This window comes from Hydra vulgaris, chromosome 03 (assembly GCF_038396675.1).
Source record: "Hydra vulgaris chromosome 03, alternate assembly HydraT2T_AEP".
NCBI classification, from domain to species: domain Eukaryota; kingdom Metazoa; phylum Cnidaria; class Hydrozoa; order Anthoathecata; family Hydridae; genus Hydra; species Hydra vulgaris.
Genome location: NC_088922.1, coordinates 39103113 through 39129730, shown reverse-complemented (window position 1 = coordinate 39129730; position 26618 = coordinate 39103113). Strand labels below are relative to the sequence as shown.

At 27.3% G+C, this 26618-nt stretch overlaps 1 protein-coding gene across 1 annotated transcript in view; it reads left to right on the top strand.

Moving 5' to 3' along the window:
* Positions 1-17318, top strand: part of LOC100203950 (transient receptor potential cation channel subfamily A member 1 homolog) — a 69728-nt gene extending 52410 nt beyond the window's left edge. The window contains exons 15-20 of the mRNA XM_065793160.1: positions 985-1097; positions 1547-1754; positions 4491-4673; positions 4896-4964; positions 11421-11576; positions 16967-17318. Of these exons, the coding sequence (XP_065649232.1) occupies positions 985-1097; positions 1547-1754; positions 4491-4673; positions 4896-4964; positions 11421-11576; positions 16967-17107 (870 nt within the window). The 3' untranslated portion in view covers positions 17108-17318. The remainder of the gene's footprint in view (positions 1-984; positions 1098-1546; positions 1755-4490; positions 4674-4895; positions 4965-11420; positions 11577-16966) is intronic.
* Positions 17319-26618: the final 9300 nt, after the last annotated feature.

The following is a 26618-nucleotide window of genomic DNA, read 5'->3' as shown; positions in this document are numbered from 1 at the left end:
ATTAAATTAAACTATTCGCTTTTTAATTACATACATTAAAATTAGAATTAAGAAAATAGTAAGCACAATAAAGAGAGAAGCAGATGCTAATAACTTTGCAATGCATTATGGTTTTTTTTTTCTATTTTCAATGTTTCATTTATGTAACATTGTATATATTGTCAAACTTTTATAATATGCAACAGCTTTTTGCTTATTGAAAATAAACTCTATCCTCTGCCTCCTTGTTGGCATATTAGAATTAAGATTAAACAAATTTTAAAAAGTTAAGTTTGCTTAACTTTTTTAATTTAGTAGGTAAAAGAAGTGATAAAAAAATTTTTTATCAAAAAAAAAGAAATGATAAAGGATTGTCCATAAAGTATGTGCGCTCGGAGAGGAAGAGGGAGTTTGCAAATGGCATATATAAGATGGGGGGGGGGGGGTGAGGTGGTCAATTATAAAAGTATTGAGACACTAAATTAAAAAAGTTATCATCAAATGTTGGGTTGTTAAGTTAAAGGAGTAGGTACTTTCTAGGGAGGTATAGGTACTCAAAAAAGCTTATGGCAAAAAGAGGGGGGGGGGGAAGGGGAGGGGGCGGAGTAGTTGAAAAAAAAGCGTACGTACTTTATGGACCTAAAAGCTCAAAAAAGTAATAAGAGTTAATAAGAGTTTAAAAAATAAAATTAAAAATTAATGTTATAAGGAAGAAGTTTTAATGTTATAGTGTGTATACAAATGTTATGAGGAAGAAAATTAAAAAAACATTTTTAAAATTATTTTTGTTCTAGAAATTCACTACCTTTTTTTGGTATTTTTAAATTAAAAAATTTTCAAGTTTTAAAAGAATATAATATTAAAAAAGAATAAAATAATCTTATGTTTATAGCATTGGCTACTTTTTTTTTTAAACAAGCAACAAAATATTTTTTAAGTGTCGAAGATAATGTTGGAATAAAGAATAGTTTTGAATGATTTTAATTTTGAAGATTTATTTTTTAGTTAGTCAAGCTTCTTACAGATCCCTACCATTACATTCGTATACACAGGGTTGTCGAGTTAGCAGCTTATATTTGCTCATCGATTTACGCTTTTGGATTTTTTGGAAGCATTCAGTAATTTATTTTATTACATTTTAAGTCGCACTTTTTTTTTTGGAGGTGTATTTTGATCAAATGTAAGTTATGGCACTTAATAAGTTAATAATGCATTTTGTTTTGCATCAAAAACAACAAAAACAATAATAAAAGATTATTTTTTCTTTTTATCTCTCTTTTTTTTTTAATTTTTTTCAAGATTTTTATGTTTGATCAAAGTATATTTATAAATATAAAAATAAATTTATAAATACAAAAATAAATTTATAAGTAAAAATAAATATATTTCTTCAAAAAATTATTTCATTGCCTTACAATGTGTTTAAAAATGTTTTTTTTTTAATCAACAAACTTTTCATTTTAAAATGGCAAAACATGGCAAGCACTGTAGTTGTTTGATATCTAATTTTGTACTAGATGAAACTTTTTATGTGTAAGTATTTATGATGTTTTTTTTAATGGCATAGATATGTAAATGCACAGCGTCAGCTTGGAGCAGCGAGTGTCACTTTATCATGGCTGGGTTTGGTGTTACTTTTAAGAAAATTTCCTAAACTTGGAATATATGTTGTTATGTTTACACATGTTTTAAAGACATTTACTCAAATTTCTCCTGTTTTGTTTTTGTTTATAATTGCTTTTGGTTTGGGATTCCATTTGGTCATGTTTATTGATGTAAGCTATTACTTTTTGGCTATTTTTATATAGATAGTTTGTTTACTTTAGTTAAAACTTTAAAATTAATTATGATTAAATTAGCTTTTTTAACTAGAAATGAAATGATTTTTTTAAATTATAAGTTTTTTGCCTTTTATTCTATTTTAGTTATGACATAATGAACAAATTATGATTGTAATTTATGTAAATAATGTTAGTAATATTATTATTATCACTATCTGGTCTGAAAAATTTTTTTTATCAATTCTTAGATTCTTCTTAGATTTTTAGTTTAATATAATAATTGGGCTTGCCAACTTTTATCTTGTTAAAAGCTTTAAGCTGTCACAGAGAAAACAATATTTTCTCTCAATATTTTCAACAATAGTAACAATAAGCACACTTGAAAATAAAGCAAAAAAGAACTTCTATTAAGTAGCTTTCCTTTGAAATAGTTAAGCATTTACAGTTTGTACTAGATATTTGTTTTAGATGTCAAATAGAAAAAAAAAGAGATGATTGCTACTCTAGGCAATAGTTAGGAAGTTCACTTTCCATAGAGCCATATTTTTATGTGTATATTTATACTTAAATAATTGTACATATATATATATATATATATATATATATATATATAAATATATATATATATATATATATATATATAATATATATGTAAATTATGTTAGTGTATTTTACAAATAGAGTGCTCAATGTTCTTAAAGAACAGAGCAATAATAAATTAGTAAAAAACACTTATCTAACTTTTATCTTCAACCTGAAGTTTCACCATTGCTGGATCATCAGGAAGAGTTCTTCCTGATGATCCAGCAATGGTGAAACTTCAAGTCGAAGATAAAAGTTAGATAAGTGTTTTTTACTAATTTATATAATATATATACATATATGTACAATTATTATATTTTATATATATATATATATATATATATGTATTGTTTATATATGTATTGTATATATATGTATTGTGTATATATTATATATATATATATATATATATATATATATATATAATATATATATATATATATATATATATATATATATATATTATATGAACAATGTATATATATATATATTGTTCATATAAAAATACATGTATTTATTACATACTTTATATACAGTTCTGGCAATAATGATAGCCCACCCTATGAAATTTAAAATACCCATAAGCAGAACCGTCTTAAGTGGGCAAAACAGCATGTAACCTGGGACAAGGCCAATTGGGGTAAAACCATCTTTTTGGGCAAAAAAAATTTAATTTAGATGGTCTAGATTGACTTCAATGCTATTTACACATTTTAAGGCAAGAAAAGCAGTTTTTTTGCAAGCGTCAATCTGGCAGTAAATCCATCATGGTTTGGGGTGGTTTTAGCACAGAAGGAAAATTGGAATTAGCCATATTGAAGGAAAATCAAGATTCGGAAAAGTGCATTTTTTCCGGCAAAATAAAACAAGCATTTATTCCTCATCAGTGACAAAAGAGTGGCTTGAAGAAATGAATATTGAAGTAATCGACTGGCCAATCTTTATATATATTAAAAATTAGAATATTAGAAATAGAATATTGAAGTAATTATATATTGTATATTAGAAATTATATATTAGAAATAGAATATTTAAGTAATTGACTTGACTCCCATTCAATGGGATTCAAGTCAAGGGATAAATCCCTTGATTTGAATCCCATTGAAAACTTGTTGGGAATCATTGTTCAAAAGGTTTACACCTCTGGGAAGCAAATTGGGTCGAAAAATGAGCTGGCTGTTGCAGTTTAAAAGCTTGGGAAGAAATTGATAAAGATCCACTTCAATGTCTGGTTTCTTCATTGCAACGTTGGTGCATTGCTGTTCTACAATTGAAAAGTGTTAAGGTTAAATATTAGAATATAAATATAATTCGTTTTTAGAAATATAAGTCAATCTTTTAGCCTTATTGAAGTTTAATTTGAAAGTGCGCTGACTTTATTTCCATTCTACAGAGCCTTTCTTGTGAAATATTTCCAAAACTATATATCAAAAACAACTGAAATTTTATATAATTCCCTAAATATAGTTCATTATTTAGGGTATGAGATTGTCTATTGGCTGCTAAAATCAAAACTTTGTAAGATGGGCTATCAATATTGCCAGCTCTGTATATATGAAATATATATGTCTCTCTCTCTCTCTCTCTCTCTCTCTCTCTCTCTCTCTCTCTCTCTCTCTCCTCTCTCTCTCTCTCTCTCTCTCTCTCTCCCTCCCTCTCTCTCTCTATATATATATATATATATATATATATATATATATATATATATATATATATATATATACACACACATGTACAAATATATAAATATGTAGGTCTGTTATATAAATGTTTGAACATTGATATATAAACATACAATCAGGGGCGCGAAAAGCCTTAAGATATCTTTTTTTTATTTTGCACCCTTTAGATATTTGCCACCCGGAGCAAACTGCCCCCACCCCCACCCTCCCTTTTAGCATTTTGTCGAGATTTTAAAAGCTTACTTTTTTAAATTACAGAACAAATACTTTTATGTTCAAAGGATCTTATATGAGTGCTACAACCTGGCACTCTCTTCAGTTCACAATGTTAGGTTTATTTATTAAAATTAGTAAAGAGTTAGAGTTAGGGTTAATTAAAAGTAAATAAAAACATTTTTTTTGTTGTTGAAACTTATAGTTTTTATTGTAATTTAAAAATTTAAAAAATAAATATTATTAATTTTAGAAACCTATTTCATATACTACACCTGCAAGATCATTGGCTAAAGTGATAATTGGGATGATGGGAGAGTATGAGTATGATACAATATTTAATAGTGAAGGTGGTCCATATTTTCCATCACCTGTGACATGGGCCATGATGATAATGTTCATCATAATTAATTGCATTCTGTTAATGAATTTGTTGGTAAATTTTGCTTCAAGTATCAAAGCTTATTGTTTTTTACTTTTAACTGCATTAATAGATTTAAATTTTATTGAATTTTAACTGTTTTTTACTGCATTAATAGACTTAATTTTTTTGTTTTTTATTTCCATCGTTTGAGTTCTTTAAAAAAGTTGAATTTTTCCATTTATATAATTATATTTTAAATTAAATTATAATAATCTAATTAATTATAATCTTCAGATTGGATTAGCTGTTGACAATATTAAAGGAGTACAAAAACAAGCTGTCCTTAACAGATTAGCAATGTTGGTATGTTTTATAGAAAAATTGTAGATAATTGCATATTATTTTCATTTATATAAAAAAAAATTGCTTAAAATTAAACATAACTTAAATCTAGAAAAATACATATTTCTAGATGTATATATGTATATGTATATATATATATATATATATATATATATATATATATATATATATATATATATATATATATATATATATATATATATATATATATATATATATAATATAAATATATATATATAAATATATATATATATAAATAGATATATATATATATATATATATATATATATATATATATATATATATATATATATATATATATATATATATATATATATGTATGTACAGTGCTGGCCAAAAAGATCCAACCACTAAGGTTTTTAGACAGCAATGTAATTCCACTTCAATTTAATGATAATATGACTGAATTAAACGCAACAAAAAACATTCACATAAGTCAATGACACACTTTTAAAGAAACCAACAAGTAGTTCACATCAGAAAAGAGTTTCTAGTACCTCAAATGTCTTCCCTCCGGCTTTGAGGACAGCTTCTATTCTTCAAGGCATAGAGGCAACAAGTGAGTCACAGTAATCAGGCATTATTTTTTGGGACCACGCCTCCAGTATAGTCTCCTTCGAAGTTGTCGCCGACATTGAGTTTGCTTTTGCCACTTCTGCTTTCAATTTTACCCAACAATTTTCAATCGGGTTTAAATCCGGTGACGAGCCAGGCCACAAAGCAAGAACATTGTCGAAATTCTCTTGAAACCATGTCTTGATGATCTTTGCCTGATAACATGACACGCCGTCATGCATAAAGATGTCACAGTTGCAAGTTCTGAGCCAAATAGGAACATTTTCCTTTATTATTTGCAAACAATTAACAGCTTTGATAGTTTCACCTGGCGGCATGAGATGGATTCCGACTCGACCTCTGACAGTAATTGCTCCCCAAATCATAATTGCAGGGCAATGTTTTACTGCTGGAGTAATGTAACTGGCATTGTAGCGTGTGTTTGGTGGCCGTAGAACATTCCCTTTATGCGTAGCAAATTATTTCACCTGCGATTCGTCTGAGAACATGACATGTCGCCACATTGCCACTGTCCAATTTTTATGTGCTTTACAAAATTTGAGGCGAATATTTTTCGCCTCAAATTTATATAGGATAGAAGACTGAAATTAATAGGATCGAAAACTGAAATCGTCCACAAGATGTCGCCGAATGGTGCGAGAGCTCACATTCACATTAGGAGGCAGCTCATTTAGAATTTGTGAAGATGATGCCAGTGGGTCCTTTGTGGCTGTATGGCGGATCATAGCGTCAGTTTTTGATGTGGTACATCTCGGCCTGCCACTGGATCTTCCTTCAGCACTGGTGCCTGTTGACTTGATGTACTGAATGACGCTGTCAACAGTTATCTTAGGCATTTGTAAACATGCGGCAATCGCACATTCAGACTTCTCGTCATCCATCAAAAGTTGTATTTTAGCACGTTTTCCAGGTGATGTTATCGCCATAGTCAAATGCAAATAGTAATTCACAACCACACATGTGATGGTATATATAACAATGGTACCACTGTTTTGATTGGCTGATAACTAGCCAATCACGCATGCAAAGCGTGATGGTGAAACTCCGAGGAAAGCGCCTACACTACAATGTACTGTATACATAGATAAACAGTGTGTGGTCGGATCTTATTGGCCAGCACTGTATATATATCTATATATGTATGTATATATATATATACATATATATATAAATATATGTATATATATATATATATATATATATATATATATATATATATATATATATATATATATATATATATATATATATATATATATATATATATATATATATATATATATATAATAAATTTATAAATATAATATATAATGAGAAATAAAATTAAATAAGATATGAATAAACAATGAGCAAAGCAACTAAAAGTATAATAGACTTTTTTGATATAAATAAAAATAAAAGTTTAAAAGTAGTTTGTAAATTTTGCAAAATAAAAATATCAAAAGTAGGAAAATCTTGCAGAAATTTTTTATATTTGTTTTACATTTACCGCTCTTGATTTTTAACTTATTTGTAACTTTGTATAGTTGGGATTTATAAGTCATATAATCCCAGGAAAAAAAGTTCTATAAAATTTCTATAAACTTTTCAAGTATTTGGCCTATAGAATTTCTATGGAATGTCTATTAATTTCTATAGAATAAATTTTTTTTTTCTATAGAAATAAAAGTTTTATATAAGTTTCTATAGAAATTAACAGAGATTCTATAAAAATTCTATAAAACTTTTTTTTCCTAGGATTGGTTTTCTGATTTATAAAAAGACACTAAAAATGTAAGGAGCCCCTGATAAAAATCTGTTCAAAAAATATTTAAAGGTTTAGTGGTTGCAGGTATGCTTATATAACAACTTAGGCTTATACATGCATTTTTGTTTATGGAATAATTATATTTTTGCATACAATATAGAAGCACAAAAGTAAAATACTGACGTTTCCAAAACAATTGGCATTGACTGATGGTTACCAAGACCTGTGTCAGGTTCAGATTTGTCTTTGCTACATTCATCTTTGTCACTTGTTATTTACAGTATTATTATCAATTTTTTGGAAAAGGCTTCTTGTACAGCACTTCTTGAACTGTACTCCATGGGTGTAACACATTTGATGCTAAGTTAGAACCAGCTTTCCAAATTTAAGCTCCATCCGTAACTGAGCAGACAATGCTTTCCCAAATGTTCAACCCACATTTGAACACTTAGTTAGATTTTTTTGTGACAACTGCTGCAGCTTTTTTCAGCCAGCAGAGATCCATAAATTTGTCTCAAGCCCAGATTCAAGTGCCTTTTTGATGAATAATAGTGTTTATGAACCGTTTTTCAAAGTAATCTTCTCATCCAGTGTAATTGAAAAGCATTTTTAAATATTTACTAAGTATTTAAAATTGATTTTATGGTAATTTCTCACATCAGTTGAAAACCTTTCAACTGACTGGATTCCTTGCTTGTGATTTTTTGTAAAATCATAATCTTTTTCACACAGTAAAAATCAAACCAAAATTTACCGACATAGTTCTATCTGTAAATTGGTTTATAATTATTAAATAACTTAAAAAAATCGTGAAGCATTCAGATTAGTATTGGATGAATCAACAGATATTCAAGATAAACCTCAAATGGCAGTATTTGTTATATATGTAACATCAGATGTACTTGTGAAAGAAGAGTTGCTAGGTTTGGTAGAGCTAAAAAAACCAGTGCTCCTATGAACAAGGTTGTTAGTGTTGCTACAGGTGATGCAACAGCAATAGTTGGAAAACATGTAGGGCTTATTGGTTCTCTAAAAAGTGATCCTACGTATCCAGAGTTTATCCCAGTTCATTGTGTGATTGATCAAAAACATTTAGCGGCAAAACATTTAATTTTCCAATTGTTTTTAAATCAGTGCTTGAGATTAATATTAAATTATATTCCATCTAATGCAAAAATATCACAGACAGTTTAAAAATTTCATTAATGGATTGGATCTTGCTGACAAACCAAGTGACTTGTCATTTTACTGTGCTATAAGGTAGCTTTCAATAGCGACATTTTTAATGTGGAATCATTAGAACCAATTAAATCTTTTTTGCTTGAAAAGCAAAAGACATTTGAAGTCTTTGGCAATGTGAATTTTTTGAGAGATTTTTTATTTTTAACTGATGTAACATTTACAAAATCTGAATTTGTCACTATAGGGAAAAGAAAAAAATATTTCTAATCTTGCTCAGACTATATTTAGTTTTCAAAATAAAATTGGTCTGTTTCATAAAGATCTTATTTAATCATTTTCCTCAAATGAAGATGATTCATAATCTTAATTCTTTGATTCAGTATGATGATCATAAGATTAAATCACATGCTTTTAAATTATCATTAGCATTTTTAGTAAATCCTTTTTTAATTGATACTTTTAGTGATGGCTGTCCAATTCCAGGAAACATGTTTGAAGAAACAATTTGAAATGGAAATTTTCAAAATGCTACATAAAACACTAACTTTATTGGATTTTTGGAAAATAGTTCCTTAAATTAATTATCCTCAGCTAAAAAGGATTTGTATAAAACTCATTACAATTTTTGGTTCAACATATACATGTTATACATGTTATATACATCTTTATTTTCGACTATTAAATTATATATTGTATTGTGCTAATCTAACTAGTGAATATTTGTTAGAGTTGCTCTTGTTAGAATATCAACTACAAGCTTGAAGCCAGATTTTAAAAAACTTACCAGTAGTGTTCAAAATCTTAGTGCCTAATAAATGTATAGTAAATTATGCAAGTAATTATGCAAGAAGGGTTTTCTGATGGTCTTTTACAAACAATTGATGTTATAATTTTTTGCTGAATGATGAAAAAGTTATTTTTTGATTCTAAAAATAAGAGTAATTTGAACTTAATTTAAGTTCATTGAAAAATTTGTTTTAATTTGTAGTGATTTATTTATTTGGTATTTTGTAGCTTTTAGTAACTTATGCTATTAAGTGGTTATAAGCAAGTTCAATTCAAATAAAAGCAAGTATTAATCAAATACATTAAAATAATTTTTTTTTTTTAAAGTTTCCATTTAAAAAAATCTTAATGTTGCTGTATAAAAAATCTAAATTGATATTTACCAATTATTATTATTGGTACACATCAGTATTTATATGCGGCTCTTGCATCAAAAACTCTGGCCATTGCTGATATATATATATATATATATATATATATATATATATATATATATATATATATATATATATATATATATATATATCTTTATCTTGTAGAAAGATACTTTTATGGTAAAAGCAAGTTTTCTTTAACAAAATTTTAATGACTTCAACAATTAAGCATAATATTGCTTTTATTTTTTTGAAACATATTTTTAAAAAAAGTACAGAGTGTCGCTACATTGACTATCTTATAGCCTCCTGCTACAAGGGAGTACTGCTACATTGACTATCTTATAGCCTGCTGCTACAAGGATATGCTGCTGCATCGACTATCTTATACCCTGCTGCTACTAGGAAGTGCCACTACATCGACTGAGGTTGGAGGGCAAGCAATCTATCATTTAAAAAAAGAAACTTTATTCAAGCTTTTAAACTTTCTCTGGTCTGGTTTATTAGCGGTCTCTTTAAAACTTAAGTTAACGGAAGAAACTTTTCGGCTACCATGCAAGACTATATATATATATATATATATATATATATATATATATATACATATATATTAAAAAATTAAATTAACATCTTATTTGGTAACATTCTATTTATTTTCTATTGTTGTATTATTGTTGCAATGTTTTGGTTTATATAAGTCATTATCAAACTGATAAAAATTGTTATTACAATTACATATAAATATAAACAAAAATGATGTCAATGCAACATTATACATTCAGACTTATTTAGTTTAAAAGAAATGGTAACCATTGTCATGGTTTAAGTATATTTATCTTCATTAACACTTAAAGATATTTTCTTTCTTGTTTCATCTAACTTACACAAATGCTCTAACTTATAAACGCCTGGATAATATTTGGATCCAATTTGGATTTATTACTGCAAAAAGTGTTAACTAAAAAGTTATTATATCTTGTGAATTTAAAATAGCTAAAAAAGTTTGTATTGTTAAAATTCGAAAATCAAGCATAACTATTATCAACATATTTTACAGACCTTGCAGTATGTTTTGGATCATTGTTGTGCTTCACAACAATGACACAAAGCATACTGTGAGGTATGTAAAATCTTGGCTTAAGGAAAATAAAATAAATGTTTTAGAATGGCCACCATAAAGTTTCACTTCCTTCATCAATGCCTACTTTGGTGTTCCATGCATTTTGAAAAGTTCAGGGATTCGGATGAGCTATTTCTTGAACAAGTTGCTGCCAACAGCACTGACACACATTAACTCAGTCAGTAAATAGAGTCAGTAAAAATTTCCATTTAAAATCTGAAAAGCTATTATTTTATTTACTACGATGGGATGCAACACAGTTATAAATGCATTTCAATATTTACAGAAATGTAGGTTCAGTTTAATTAAACGCTTACCAAATAATTGAGAAAAGTAAATGAAGGACATTGAATGAAAATGATGATTTATTTTGATAAATGGTTTCTTTATATAAGTTTATTTTCGTTCAGATTTATTTCATAGGTTGGCTATAAAGATAACTAATTAATAGTAAAATAAACATCCTATAACATAAAGTATTGTAATAATGATGCCTAATGTGTCCCACGCCATTTAATGCATGACAAAATGCTATTCAGTTATTGTCTTTATAACATGGTGTAATTAATTTATTTTTTTTATAAATATTTATTGGTTTTCATAGATATTTATTTTACTGATACTTATTGAAACATAAAGTTGTTTTTAAGGTGGACTTAACATTAGATGTTGAAAAAGCATTACCCATTGCAGTTCAAAAGCGACTTGTCAAAATGGAAGAATCAATTTTTCCTAATGTACATAAGTCGTGGAGTTTTTGGTCTTTTTGGTCATTTGAATCTCCAGCTACTAACATAAAAAAAAAGGTTTGTATGGTTTATATTTACTTTTAATATTAAAATTATTTAAGTTAGTTTCAGAGTTAAATTTTTAAATTGAATGTTAAAATATGAGCCTAAAATAAAAAACGATTTTGCCTTGATGTTATGACAGTTGATGATGATAATTTAAGAAAAAGCTATTTAGCTCTTTCTTGAATTTATCATTTTTATTCACCTCAAAAATCAATTTTATTTATAATATTTAAAAATAAAATTCATTTATTTAGAATTAAAGCATTAAATTATAAAAAAAGTTATATAACTTTTTTTTTATCTTCAAAAAAGTAAATATAAAATTAAAACAATTATTCAGTAATTCAGAATTCTCTCTCCTTTTTTTGTTTTCTTGCTCATTAACTCATCTCTTTGCTTTCTTAAATAAATTGTTTGCAGATTTGTTAGGATTTAATTTGTTAGAAGTGAGACCATAATAACTGAAGTAAGAAAGCTGTTTTGTTGATTTTTTATTTTTTTAAATGGGTTGTGTTTTGTATTTTCTTGAAGGACGTTAAGAAAAACCTTCTTTCTTCTCTGTCATTTTTTGAAAACACTTATCCTGTTATGATAATTACTTATTTACTTCTTTTTCTACAAGAACGAAAAAAAAAATTTTTTCAATTTTCATATTGTTGTAAATAAAATGTTTGTTTACTATTTCTATTTTTATCAATCGAATCTCAATAACCTCCTGCCAACAGTTTTTCTCATCAATCATTAACTTCCTTCTTCCATCCTATTTTTAAACTTCGTCCTAAATGATCCTAAATCACATTTAGAGAATGTGAGTGCAATTTTGAGGAAAAGAAACTGTGAATTCTTTAATCCTTACATCCTTTAAATAATGAGCAGTAAAGTTAATTAAAAACTACAGGTAATTACCTATAAATATGAAAACAGGTGCATTACTTTTCAATTCTTTGTCAATTCTCTGAATATAATTAAAAAAAAAAACTTTGATTCCCCATTCGGATTTGATTTGAGTTAATAGAAAATTGCCTTTTTAAAATTTACATTTTTAGAAACATATGCAAAAACTTCAAACCCAGTAAACTTTTTTTTTAAAATAACCAGGGATATTTTGATAACATAGACCCAAAGCAATAGCAGAGAGTAATATTTTTTTTTAGATTTTAATGAATAAATTCTTTTAACTGTTTTGAGTCTTTCCATAAAAGAACTCTCTTAAAGGTTGGATTTGAATCAAAATTTGTTTTACTGACATTGAAAAAGTATCTTTTCATAGTAGCATGTTTCTTTCTTGAAAATTGCGAAAGTTTTTTCTTTTAAAACTACACTGTTAAAAAAATATTGGGTTTTGTATGGAAAATTTCCGGCAGCTATGATGTTATTTTACGGAAAAACCCATCACATGTAAACGGAAGTTTCCGTAAATAAACGGATATTTCTGTTTAAATACAACGGGTTATTTCCATTAATTTCCGTTAAATAACAGGAGGTTTTGTCATCGTAGTTGCCGGAAATTTTCCGTACAAAAACTGTAATTTCCGTTGAAAATCATTGCGTTTTTCTCGTTATACAGAAAAATTGTGGCAACTCAACTGCCGTATAGTTTTCGTAAATGTTTTCGGAATGTTATTCATATGAAAATTATGAACATTTTATGTTTATTAATACATTTATTAATATGAAAAAGTGAACATTTTAAATATAAAATAGATTGTATGTTAGCGAAAATGTTATCTAAAACAAATTATCTTTGATTTACATAAAAATATTAAATTTTCTGTGATTTCATTTTAACAGCAAATACATCAATAAATAATCAATTTGTAAATAAACAACTTCGAAAAAAAAATTAAAGTTTTAATAAAGTATTAGCGCATAAAAATATAACTATATTACATAATCCTATATACATTTACATTATAGATATACATAAAAATTTATTTTTATCTAATATATATATTGGTTTCGTAAAATATAAATAAATCAACCCAAATACAAAAAAATACAGTAATTCCTTTCTTATCCATTTCGAATCAACTAAAAATAAAAATAAATATACATAAGTTTTTGAGTACGGAAACATTTTAATATTTAATAAAGTAATAAATTATAAAAGAAACTCATTGTGTGCAATGATTGGTTTAATTTTGTTAACAACCTTAAAGTTGTTACTCTATATGACTAATTTAGCCAAGGCCAATTTTTTGCCATTGTTGGCGTCAGTACTAAATTAGATTTAAATTAAAATTAGAAAATTAGATTTTTTTATATTATTAAGTAAATAAAAATCTTTAGAACTTATTTAAAATCAAATTCTAATAATCAATTACTAAATTTACCGACCAAATAATACAATGATTTTTTGAGCAGCAAATAAATTAAGAAAAAGTGTAAAACTCTATTTTAATTCTAATAACAATTATTCATTCTAATAAACATTTTAACAATTCAAATTCTTATCTTTAATAAAAATTAATTTTTATTTATTATAAAACCATTTTAAAAATAAAATTTTTTATACTAAGTTATGTTACTAATTTTATATACCTTTGTTATATATTATAATATAGTAAAAAATGAATAATTTATAATAGAAAATTAATAGCTTTTACTCATCTGGTCTTTAATCGTCGCTAAAAAAAAAATTATGAATAACATTTCGTTCTAAGAATGTTTAAGAATTAACTTTTTCTTGCTTAAGCTAAAAATGTTTACAAAATTACTATATCTCTCTTTATTACTATTATTTTTGCTAAACACAAAATAATTAGAAATAATTTAATATCCCTGGAGTTGATAATACATCAGTATATATATATATATATATATATATATATATATATATATATATATATATATATATATATATATATATATATATATATATATATATATATACAGTTGGCAAAATAATTGTTCGTATATTAATGAAAAGTATCTATATTTGATCAAAACAACATTTAAAAGTATTTAGTTGTAATTAAGAGTTTTTAAAGAAATATAATAATATTAAAGTAATTTTTAGTGTATTAGTTAAAAATATATCAATATATGAAAAGTGATATAAGTTTGTTTGAAAAGAGTTAAAAGTTTAAACAAAAAAATTGTCCGTACACTATGTTAATTTTTAAATTAAAATTAGTTAAAATTAAATTAATATCTTGTTGGACCACCATCAGCTTCAATAACTGCTCTACAACGATTTTTCATTGATGAGACGAGTTTAGACGTAATTTCTTGATTAATTGATGACCAAACATCTAAAACAAATTCTTTGAGCTCGTTTTTATTCTTTGGAGCTCGATCTTTCATTCTTTTTTCCACCACCGACCATAAATGATCTATAGGGTTCAAATCAGGCGATTATACAACCCAATCCAACACGTTAATGCCATTTGCAGCAAGATATCTGGTTACAGATCCAGCTTTGTGCTTTGGATCGTTGTCATGTTGGAATATAAATTCCGTTCCAAGTCCTAATTTTCCTGCCGAAGCCACCAAATTCCGTTCTAATATGGATCTGTATAAGTGTTGATCCATTTTCTCATCAATAAATTCAATTTTGCCAACACCGGACCCACTCATGCAGCCCCAAACCGTAACATTTCCACTACAAAATTTAAATGTTGCCTTCAAACACTTCACATTATATTCTTCTCCGACTCTTCTATAAACTTTTGCACCACCATCAGCTCCATATAAATTAAATTTACTCTCGTCTGACCAAATAATCATATTCCAGAATGTATCATCCTTCAGAACATGTTTTTTTCCTTTCCTTTGCCCACTGCAACCGTTTTCTCTTGTTCACTATGCTGATGAATGGTTTTCTCCGAGGCGTCCGTGCAAAAATATTGGCTTCATGCAGTCTGTTCCTAATTGTTTGTGGCGATAATTTAATATTATTCATTTTCCAGCTCTTTTGATACTTCTACGGCATTTTTTCGGCGTTTTTATTTGTTTTCTTGTGCGCTATCTATTGGTTTAATTTATTTTTTTCTATCATTTAAAGTTTTAGAGCTTTTTTCAAAAAACCTTATTTTTCATTAATGTACGGACAATTATTTTGCCCACTGTATATATATAAATATATGTATAATATAGTCTATGTATAATCTCACTCTCTGTATTATAAAGATATATAATATATATTGTATTATACACATGCTATATATATATATATATATATATATATATATATAATATATATATATATATATATATATAAATATATATATATGTATATATATATATATATATATACATATATAAATATATATATATATATATATAAAATAATATATAATGTTATTATATTTTATAAAAAATTATATTATAAATATTATATCTATAGCGAAATCCAACTTTTGATAAAAGCATTACAAATTTTTCAGCAAATAATCGAAGAAGATGCAATTGTCAACTCTTATAAATATTTCTATATTTTTTTGAAGCTAACTGTGTACACAAAGATAAGTTTGAAAAATCATCACTTGTGGCGGTTTAACATGTTACATATAACTGCAGTTATTAATACAACGGAAATTTCCGTATTTGAAAATTTAGCCGCAGAAAAAGGAAAATTTCCGTACATATTGCATCCGTGCATCCATACATATACGGATACTTTCCTTGCAAGTAACATAATATTTTCCCGTTTTTTAACGGAAATTTTTAACAGTGTATTACTGCTGCTCTGCTAGTAGATTTAGAGGCACAAAAAATCATTCTAAGGTTTTTCATAAGAATTGATTTTAACCAATTTTCAATTGGAAGTCCATTTTTTGATTGTGAAGTATTTGAAGGATAAAGAATTGAGCTCATGATTTGTTAGGTTTAACTCTTGCTTTAGTATACCTTTCACTCTTTTTTTACATCCTAACTTTGAGGTTTATGCATGTTTTGTGTGTCAGTGGAGGCAGAACATCTTTTTTCATTCCAAATAAATTTCTGCCAAGCATAGGAAAAACTTCAAGTTTTTTTTGAGCGTTCGCTAAAACGGTAATAAACGGTTTTGCAAAAATTAGTTCTAGTAGAATGCATGAACAAAAGAACCCTTAAAATATGCCTCCAGTAACCCCTGGTTTAAAGTTTCACCTTAAATAGGGCCATATAATTTGAAATTACATTTTACTAAACAAATTTTACTAAAATATATTTTAACGCTCAAAAGATATAGATCAAGATTTCAACTGAAAAAAAAAACGAAAAGTGTTAATTAAAGTGTCAATAAATAAAAGCGGTTTTTAAAACTGTTTTTAACACTTTCTATTTTATGGCAACCTTCTTGAAATCTGTAGTAAAAATAACTTCAACTGAAAACCTCAAAAAAGAGCAGTGGTTAGTGTGTGTGTGTGTGTTTGTGTGTACTTTTTTCATTGATTTATTGATTTAACTTTTGTTTTTAGAATACTATTAAAAATATCAAAAAAGAACACAAAGAAACTCTTCTTAGCTTGCGTAGAAGGATGAAGGCTATTGAAGCACAAAATAACAGAGTGGAGGATGTATTGAATGGCATTATCAATCATCTTAACGTTAAACAATGATTTCATCGAAATTTACATTATTTTAACAAACAGCCATTACTACATTTTTAAAATAGTAATATTGAACTCTTTAGAATTTGGAAAGGATAGCTCAATCTAATCTAAATTAACTAAACTTAACATATATAACATACTATATGTTAGACTTGGTTAGTTTAGAGAACTAAGAAATAAAGTTTAAAAAAAAACATTTTAAAATTAACGGCGTCAAGTAAATTTTTTTTTTCAAAATTTTATTGCATCAGAAATCCTCTAAGACTATTTGACGAGGGTTCGGTTATTTATTAAATGAATAACTGAACCAAATCATTAGTCAAACGAAAGCTGAAAAATTTTTTAAAAATTTTTATTTTTTCTTATTATTATCTTGTAAATTAAATGCATTATTTTTTTTAACGAGTTTTTATAAATAATAAAAAACTGTTATTAGATACCAGATCCAAATAACATTTGATTTAATCAAAAAATTCTACTTATTTTCACGTAAAACTTCAATTTCATTCATTCGTCTCTAAGACGAGGTTTTTCAAGTAGGGGGTGTTGGGGCACAGTGGATCGGATTTATTTATTTCTTAAATTGAGCAAAAGTTATTGTAATTTATTTTTTTCAAGGCGAAAGGATTGAGATATATGTCCTTCATCATAATAAATCACTAAAACCCAAATATTTATTATCTAACGGCTCACAGAAAGGTATAAAGTGAGTTGTGTTATATTATATACTGTATCCCAGTACAGTGAATAAATGGGGCACAGTGAATAAATGAACACAGCCGTGAGTTAATGATAGTGAATAGGGGCACAGCCAAATAATTTTGAGGCTGAGGGAGTAAAAACACTATACACTATACTTTTGGCATAATTTTTTTAATTAGATTAATAAAAAAAAAGAATTTTGTTGATAACAAAAATTATAAAAATGTTAAAATATTATTATTCATAACTTAAAAATAAAAATACATAAATATAATCTTTAAGATCATTAATTGGGCATAGTGAATCATCCTATTCACTTTACCCCAATTCGCTGTGCCCTACCATAAAAAATTAAGTTTAAGTCTAATTTCTTGGGACATGAGTGTTGTTAAAAGAAAAGCTATACTTCTAAAAGGAAGCATAAATATCAATAATCCGAATAAAAAACTTCAGCTTTTGAAATTATTTCAACCATATTCTCCTTAACAAACATAAGGACGGTAAGAAAATTTAGTTTAGTTAGCTATAAACAAAAATTACCTACCAAAAACCGGTAGTCAAAAATTATATGGTAACAACTATAAATAAAGATGACTGATATATGAGCACATAATATGATTACATTATCAAGATGAAAAAAAAGTTTTAATCTTTGAGAAAAAGCCACTTATTCACTGTGCCCCTCGATCCACTGTACCCCTACTCGTTAAGATTTTGATTATAAAAGTTTAAACTTCTTTAGTTCAAAGAATAAGCTTTAAAACTAAGCTTTATGTTAAAAGCTAATGAGTGATTTAATGTAACACTCAAGAATGCGAAAATAAAATATGAAAATATATCAGGGGTCGTCCATAAATTACGTCACGCAATTTTGAACAATTTTAGATAACAGCAACCCCCTCTTCCTCCCTCATAACCAAATAACCTCCGAAAGTATTTAGCTTTTGATAAATATATAATTTAGATAACTTCTTTAGCAATAAGTTAGTGTCGCGGTGCAGGTAATATTAACATTATATAGTTTTAAACTAATGCGTATTAACTATTGTTGTTATTTAATAGTTATTATTTTTATTTACTAATTATATTATTATTCATTATTTTTTCATCGATGGTATCGGCTATATCATTGACTAAAAAAGCCAAAAACGCAGTAGAGTCTACATTTGTCTACTAAAGTTTAAGTCATTTAAATAGCCGCAGTTGATATATGTACACTTTTATATACATTTCCCCTTATCGCGTGACGTAATTTGTGAACAATCACTTTAAAAAGTTTTTTGTCTTGCCTACTACCAAACCACCTCCCTACACTTAGATTATGTAGTGTACTTTCTCTTTGAGAATTGATCGATTTTGCAGAACTATGCTAGTTTAAATTATATTTATTCAGAGCTTCAAGACGCAATCACCGGCTTGGTTTTTGCTTCAAATAACTGTCAAACAGGAAGTAACGGCTTTTAGTAAAACAATCATTTTTACCATTTTTGCAATCATGCAAGATGAACATGAATTTTGTATTGATGGACTATCGTATATTTATTTTTTATTTATATAGCCCACCAAATAAAAAATCTCTTAATAAATAACTATTGCTTTTATTATTATTATTATTTTTTTTTTTACAATGCGTACAAGGTTGAATATATTATTGACAGGACTTCTAGAAGATCACAGAATTATATCATGAAACCCTTTACAATCTATATCACAATAAAATTTTAGTTTGGCAAAATGGCACTGAATATTTTTAATTGTTTTTCGGTTGTTTTTTTTTTGTTTTTTTTTGCTACGTCAAAGTTTTTATACAAACATTTGCTGTCAATTTCAACTAAGAATTACAGGCAATTTATTTTGTCTCTAACTTTTGAATTATACAATAAAAATGAATAATACAGAAGGTACTTTGTTTTATTAAATTGTTAAAGGGTGAATAATCACAAAATAGTAATGTTTTAAACCATAAAATGAACATATATCGTGAAGTTAACTTGTAACTTACAAAAATATAAACGCTTTGTTAACATTACTAAAAGAAACAAGATGTTTTCCATTATTAATAACTTAATATCCTAACTAGATTAATTTTATGTTTAGAGTAATAAGCGAACACCTTGAAGCGGCTTAACAAAACTGTATTGAAGAGGTAGTGAACTCTTCTTCCTTATTGCTTTGAATAAACTCCAAAGCTAATTTTTTTTGTTTTACAGAATTTAGATAAATGATTGAACAAGATACGAAATGTTGGTCTTAAAAGAAGTACCATGTTCCATCATTAACTTTTGTAGAGGCTTTTAAATTTTCGATATTATTTTAAAGTTTTCATCATCTCCAAATCCAAAGCGACGAAATTTAACCACTTTAAGGTGCTGTATTTTTTTAATCATTATTAAAAAAAAATCATCAACTTTCGTAATTCAAATTTAAAAATGGGTATCCAGAGCCGATGACACCGGGAGGGGGGGCAGGGGTCACTGGCCTCCCCACTTTTTTTTTAAATTTAATTCAGGCTAGGTAATGTTTTGGGGTTGTCAACCTTCAATAATCTTTTTAGTTAGAGCTAGAACTTTTTTGTAACGTTTCTCTTTTTTACACATTTATACGTTTTACGAATAATATTTTTATTTTAATTTTAAAAAAAAATTATCAATAAAAAAAAATTTTTATGACGTTATTGCATAAGTCAGTATTTGAAATACAATACAATTTCATCGAAGTTTAACATCTGTTCAGACTCCACCGCCTTTTTTGTTAAGTCTATATTTTTTTTTAAAACATTTATCGCCCTTAATTTATTATGATGAATAAAATATGAGGATAACGTCATAAGTACTAGCTAGTATTAGCTTAGTACGAGCTACTTCTTTTTTTACCCTAGGGTATAACTACAATGTCTTTGCTTATTTCACCCGCCCATTAAAATTTTTAAAAACGATTCGATCATATCTGAAAACCAAATTAAAGTAAAAGTTGAGTTAGTTGAGAGAAAAATAAACTGTGCATACTATTTATTGATCTATCAATCGTTTCTTTTTTAATATTTTTTGATTACGTAAGATATATTTTTCTAATTTTTTGAAGGTTTTTAAAAGATTATCACTTTTGAAAAAATTTCGAAAAATTAGAGCAAGACGGCTGGGGTTCGAATTCACAACACATTATATTCTTTTACAAATAGTTTTAAATTTTGTTTTTCTTCCTGTTTAAATTAAAATAATGATATAAAAAACTTAGATAACGAATTTAAAATTAAATTAAAAATTAACTTAGACTAAAGTAAGATGATATGCGTTTATTTAGTTAAAAAATATTTTTTGTTCTTTTTTTAAAACTGTCAAACAATCTAAAATAAGGGGTTGTAAACTTTGAATAGACGTATCTTTTGAGCGGCAAAATATATTTCGAATAGACGTATCTCTTTAATATATTTTGAATAGACGTATCTTTTAAGACGTATCTTTTAAATATATTTTGAATAGACGTATCTTTCAAGCGGCAAATATATTTCGGTTTGAAATCTAATTACGAATTATAATCCTATAAAGTAAAAAAACAATTTTTTTAAAATTATGTTTTTTTGGCCAGAGGGTAATTAGAACCAATTTTTAGGTTACTTTTGTTCCAGTAACAGTAAGTTTGGTTCCAATTGTTAGGTTACTTTTGTTCAAATATAATGTTGTGTTTCTCAAATCAAAGTTTTTATTATTAGGCTACCCAGTGGACACAGGATCTAAAAAAGACACCTTTTGAACGTTAAAAAAACGTCTATAACATTCAAAAGACTTTCAAAATGTTTAAAAGACGTTTAAAAGACGGCTTTTTTAAGTTCATTTCCATACTTTTTTCTTTCCTAAAATTCCTTTCTTTTCGTTTGTTATAGTATATAATAACTTTATATATGTTGTGTATATAACATATCTAGATCTTCAAAAGTGCTTTATTTTGTATTTTAAATAATCTAGAAAGATTTATATATATAAAAAAGGTGCCAATGGTATGATCTGCACCACTGCAATGCACTTCAGAAACTCTGCGACTTAACAACTTCAGTAACATAAGCGCGTTGTCTGACAAAAACTTTTTTATAATTCTCTCTCTTTTGTAAAAAATTATAAGTAAATAAAAAACACAACTAGATTGACAAATTTATATTACAATGAACAGTTTGTTTACTTAAAGATAGGTTTTTCCATTTAATATGAAGTGCTTCTTTAATTTTCAATTTGTTTTTGTGAGGAGCAGTATCCAAAATTTTAAAACAATTATAGTTACTTAGGTTTTTACAATTAACAGATGAAATTAAATGCTTATAAATATTAGATTGTTTGTCACTTGTAACATGCTTATGAATCCTTGTTGTTAAGTGTTTCTCCAATAGAGAAACCTCCAGACACTTAACAACACTTAGTGTGTGTATGTGTGTGTGTGTATGTGTGGGTATGCATATGTATTGCGTCTTTTGCACGTTCCTTGTTCCTTTTTGAAATCAATTTTATCTTATCTTTACTTTTGTCTTAAAGTTTAGAATTTACTTTAGTCCTAAAGCTTCACTTTTTGTGGATCAAGAGCTCTCAGACCTCCGTTTTTTCTTTTTATTCTTCATATTTTTTGTTTCCGTCCATTTATCTATTCTTTTTGCTTAATCAGTAATTATTTCATTTCTTTATCTTTGTTACTTTTTTATTATTATTTTTTTAATTTCTTCGCTTTTTTTAAATCAGTAATTATTAATTTCACTATTTTTGGTGCCCATTGTTTATTTTATAAATATAGTATTGCTTTCAATTGTTTGTTTTTTGTTTAAGTTTTGGTTTTTATATTTATTTTTTCGCTTTGATCTTCAGGAGCAGTAGCGGATTCAGCATAAGGCGTGGGGGGTGGGGGATGGGGAAGGGGGGCCTGCGCTTACCTAAGTCAGTCAACTGGCGCCCCCTAAAATATAAATTTCTCATTACAAATTTATTTAAGTGGAAAAAGAAAACTATACAACAACAAACCATCTACAAATTTGCCTGCAATTGTGACAGAAAATTTTTTCTATTTTTTAGAACAAAACAGAAACGTTTTGTTCTAAAAAAATATCTCTTATAATCTAGATGTACACATTCAATGGATTTTTAACATAGTTTGTTCTATCAAAACAAATATGACTTGGTGTACTAAAACAACTGTGAAAAGGAGAAGAAAAAAAATCTAAAAAAAATGTAAAATCCGAATAGCAACCCACCCCACTTGAAACCTACTCGCGTCGGCCCTCTTTCAAATGTGTGTATGCATCAATATCTCCAGCAGTGACAACTGAACTATAAATGAACAGCCCACATCAATTCTTAATAGAGAAATAGATGACATCATGTTTTCCTAACTTGTCTATACTCTACAAAATCAACAGCAGAACAAAATTTGAGTAAACAAGCAGGAGAGTAAATTTCTTTCTTAATGCTTGCTTTCAGTAATATGTACTGTTTAAATGTATTTTTAAATTTTTTAACAATAATTGGTAACCAAAGTAAACTTAGCAAACTCAAACTTTAGATTGTTTAGTGTCTTGGACGTACTTAATAGTTATGATAATTGACATATAAAAGCATTGATAAAATATATTTATCACAAGTGCGATTCTCGAAAAACCATTTCTAGGGATAATGTGCCACCTCCGACCCTTGTCGTCGCTTAATCATTCCCATAGCCCCCCATCCCTCCCTCCCCCATCCCCCCCGCTAACCCATCTTTCTCCCCCCTACACACACACAACGCTAAACCTCAATCCACCACTGTTCAGAAGTTTCAGATTTTTTAATGGTAACTTTAAGTAAATTTTTAAATTAAATTATTAATTTTTTTTAACCAACGTGTTTGCTACTTGCATTCCAATGCAATACCAACCGTATACCTTCTATAGGCTAATAAACGCAAAATGAGTTTGATCCATATGTAAATCTTAGACTGTTACACCAACAAATGCAAAAATATAATTTGTCCAAATGCATATCCGCTGCAATTGCACTGACTAACACAAAAAAACTTTAGCACAACAACGCAGGTAGCTTAGATTAATTTTAAAAACATTAACAACAGTTTAGTATTCAAGATAAATTTACGCACACCGTAGCGGAAATAATTTATTCGAAAAAAATGTCTACCAGAAACGATTTGCATCTTCGAAACCACGAAACATTCTACTATAATAATATAAATTTTAAAAATATTCTGTCGACGTCTTTTAAAAAAAGGAGGTTAAATGGACAGGTCATGAACTTTTGGTGTTCAAGATAGGTAACTTCCAGAAATGCTACAGACTTTAAATTTTGCAGTAATAATGCTAGTGTCAAATAAGAAAGTTTAATTAAAAAAATCGGGGTCTGGGAACAATATTAACCAGAAAATTCGGGTCCCACTGTCCCATATGTGGAAGAGATTTTTTAAACTAGATCAAAATTTATTGAAAAAATTAACTTATGTAAAGAAAATTTCATGTCATTTAAAAATGGCGACCAAGTAAAGTTCACAATCAACTCTATTTGGAGGGATATCAACTTTACAAGGTCATAACTTTTCAACGTTTAAATATTTTCTTACTACATAACAATTTTACACATAAAATTTAATCACGCTTATAATGGCCGAGATTTTTTTTTAAATATTCATTGTGCCTCCCTCTTGCTCCTTTTCATTCAAGTACTTTGACAAGTATTGAGACCCCAGTTAAAAGGTAAATATTAATAAATAAAAATAATACTTTAATTACGTCGAATAAACCTAAATTACTAAGTAACAATTTTTGCACATGAATTTTAGTCGCGTTCATAATAGTAGAGTTTTTTTTTAGAAAATAGTGCCCCCCCCCCTCCTTCCATCCTCCATTCTATTCAAGTATTTGGACCTTTGGGGCCTTAATTTGAAGGTTAATACTAATATGTTAATTATAAATATATTAAAAATAACACGTTAATAACGGTAAAAACGTTTACATTACATTTTTTAAAATATCAACCATAATTCTTATGCCTAATGTACTCCCTTGTGGTATACCGCAAGAAAAAAAATTTTATCTACTGTTAATTGTAATAATTTAAACAGTTCAGTATTGCTCAAATCAAAAATGCCAAACTACAAAAAATCTCACTAGGATAATAGAGTTTTAGTCTGCTTAGTTTGTTTTTCAAAAGGATCAGGAATGATAGAAGTTAAAGAAGGAACTGTGACATGAATAGAATATTTAAGTCCTTTTTAAAATCATTTGATTTAAGCAAGGAACATTTTCCTAATGGTATTTGTAATATATGCAGAAAATCATTAGAAAGACTAGAAAAAGAAGATAAAAACATTATTCTGAGTGAACCGTATGACTTCTCAAAAGTCAAAGTTAGCATACTCACTAGAAACCAATCGTTCTGTGTTTGTGACATCTGTGAAAGTGCTCGAACTACAATTACACCAGGATCAACATCTGATAACAGAGGAAGAATCAAGCTGGGTAGAGTAAATATATCATCACCTAGACCAATAAAAATATGCAAAAAGTGCAAGGTTGTTATTGGACCAGGATTATCCCACCCTTGCACTCACACTCAAAGAGAAGAGAAAATTTAACAGAGGAACTGAACAAAGGTAGGGTTACTGTTGATATAATATTTTAAACTCAAAATTTAGAACCTTACGTAAATAATCTGAAATATAAAAACTGAAAACTTTGATTTTTTCATTTTAATATACACGAGGTGCGGAACTTCAATGCTCAAAAGTAATGGTACGAAAAATTTTGGAAGAGGGAACTAAAATCAAAGTTACAGCGAAAGGTAAAACACCATTTGAAAATAATGTAAGAGAGAAATTAAGTGAAGAGGACGGGTTTTTTAATGAATATTATGATATAACAGAAATCAAATTTGAAAAAGATTCCAGACAACTGGTTTATTGTAAAAACATTTAAGGACTTGTTGAGAAAGTAATAACAGAGAGAAAATCATCGAAGGATTATATTTTAAAGTTTGAAATTGACGTTAAAGGGGGATTTCTAAAACTTTGCTTAAATATTATTGAAAAAGAAGCAGAAAGTAAAGTAAAAAGAAAAAAGTTTAGCTATGAAGAAGGAATAGGCAATGAAAAATACAAAAACGGAGGCGTAAATAAATTGTTTATTATTGGCTTAGTAGAAAATGTGGCTGATTCTCATTCGAATCTTGAAAAAATTCTCAATATTTTGAAACTAAATAAATTACATTACTTTTGTGCTTTTGAAATAAAAATGGCCGATATAATTTTTGGAATTGAAAGTGCAGGATCAACACATTCTTGCCCTTGGTGTAATAATAGCAAAGAAAAAATGCAAGGTTTTCAAATTCATGGTGAGCTCAGAACTCTGGGAAGTATCCGTTCATCAGCTAATGCTTACAAAACTTCCTGTAAAGATATAAAATAAAAAAAAAAGCTTTCGGCTGCATTTCATAATAATTGTGTCAACCTTCCACTAGTTGATCTACCTGATGACGCAAAGGTTATTGAAATTCTTGCTCCAATGGAAATTCATCTACTTAGTGGAAATACAAACAGAATTTACAACTACCTTGAAAAATATTTTTAATCCATAGATACAACTTTATCGGCGAATCATTGGAACCAAAGTTTAGATTTTGAAAGACCTAAGCTGCATGGTGGTCAATTTAAAGGTGGGAAATGTTCAAAACTACTGAAAAATACTCACGTTTTAGAAAAATTAATAAAATCTTCGAAACTAGAAAATGATGAACATATTATTTCTATATTTAATTTCTTTAAATATTTAAAAGCGGTTAAAGCTGCATGTCTTGGTTCT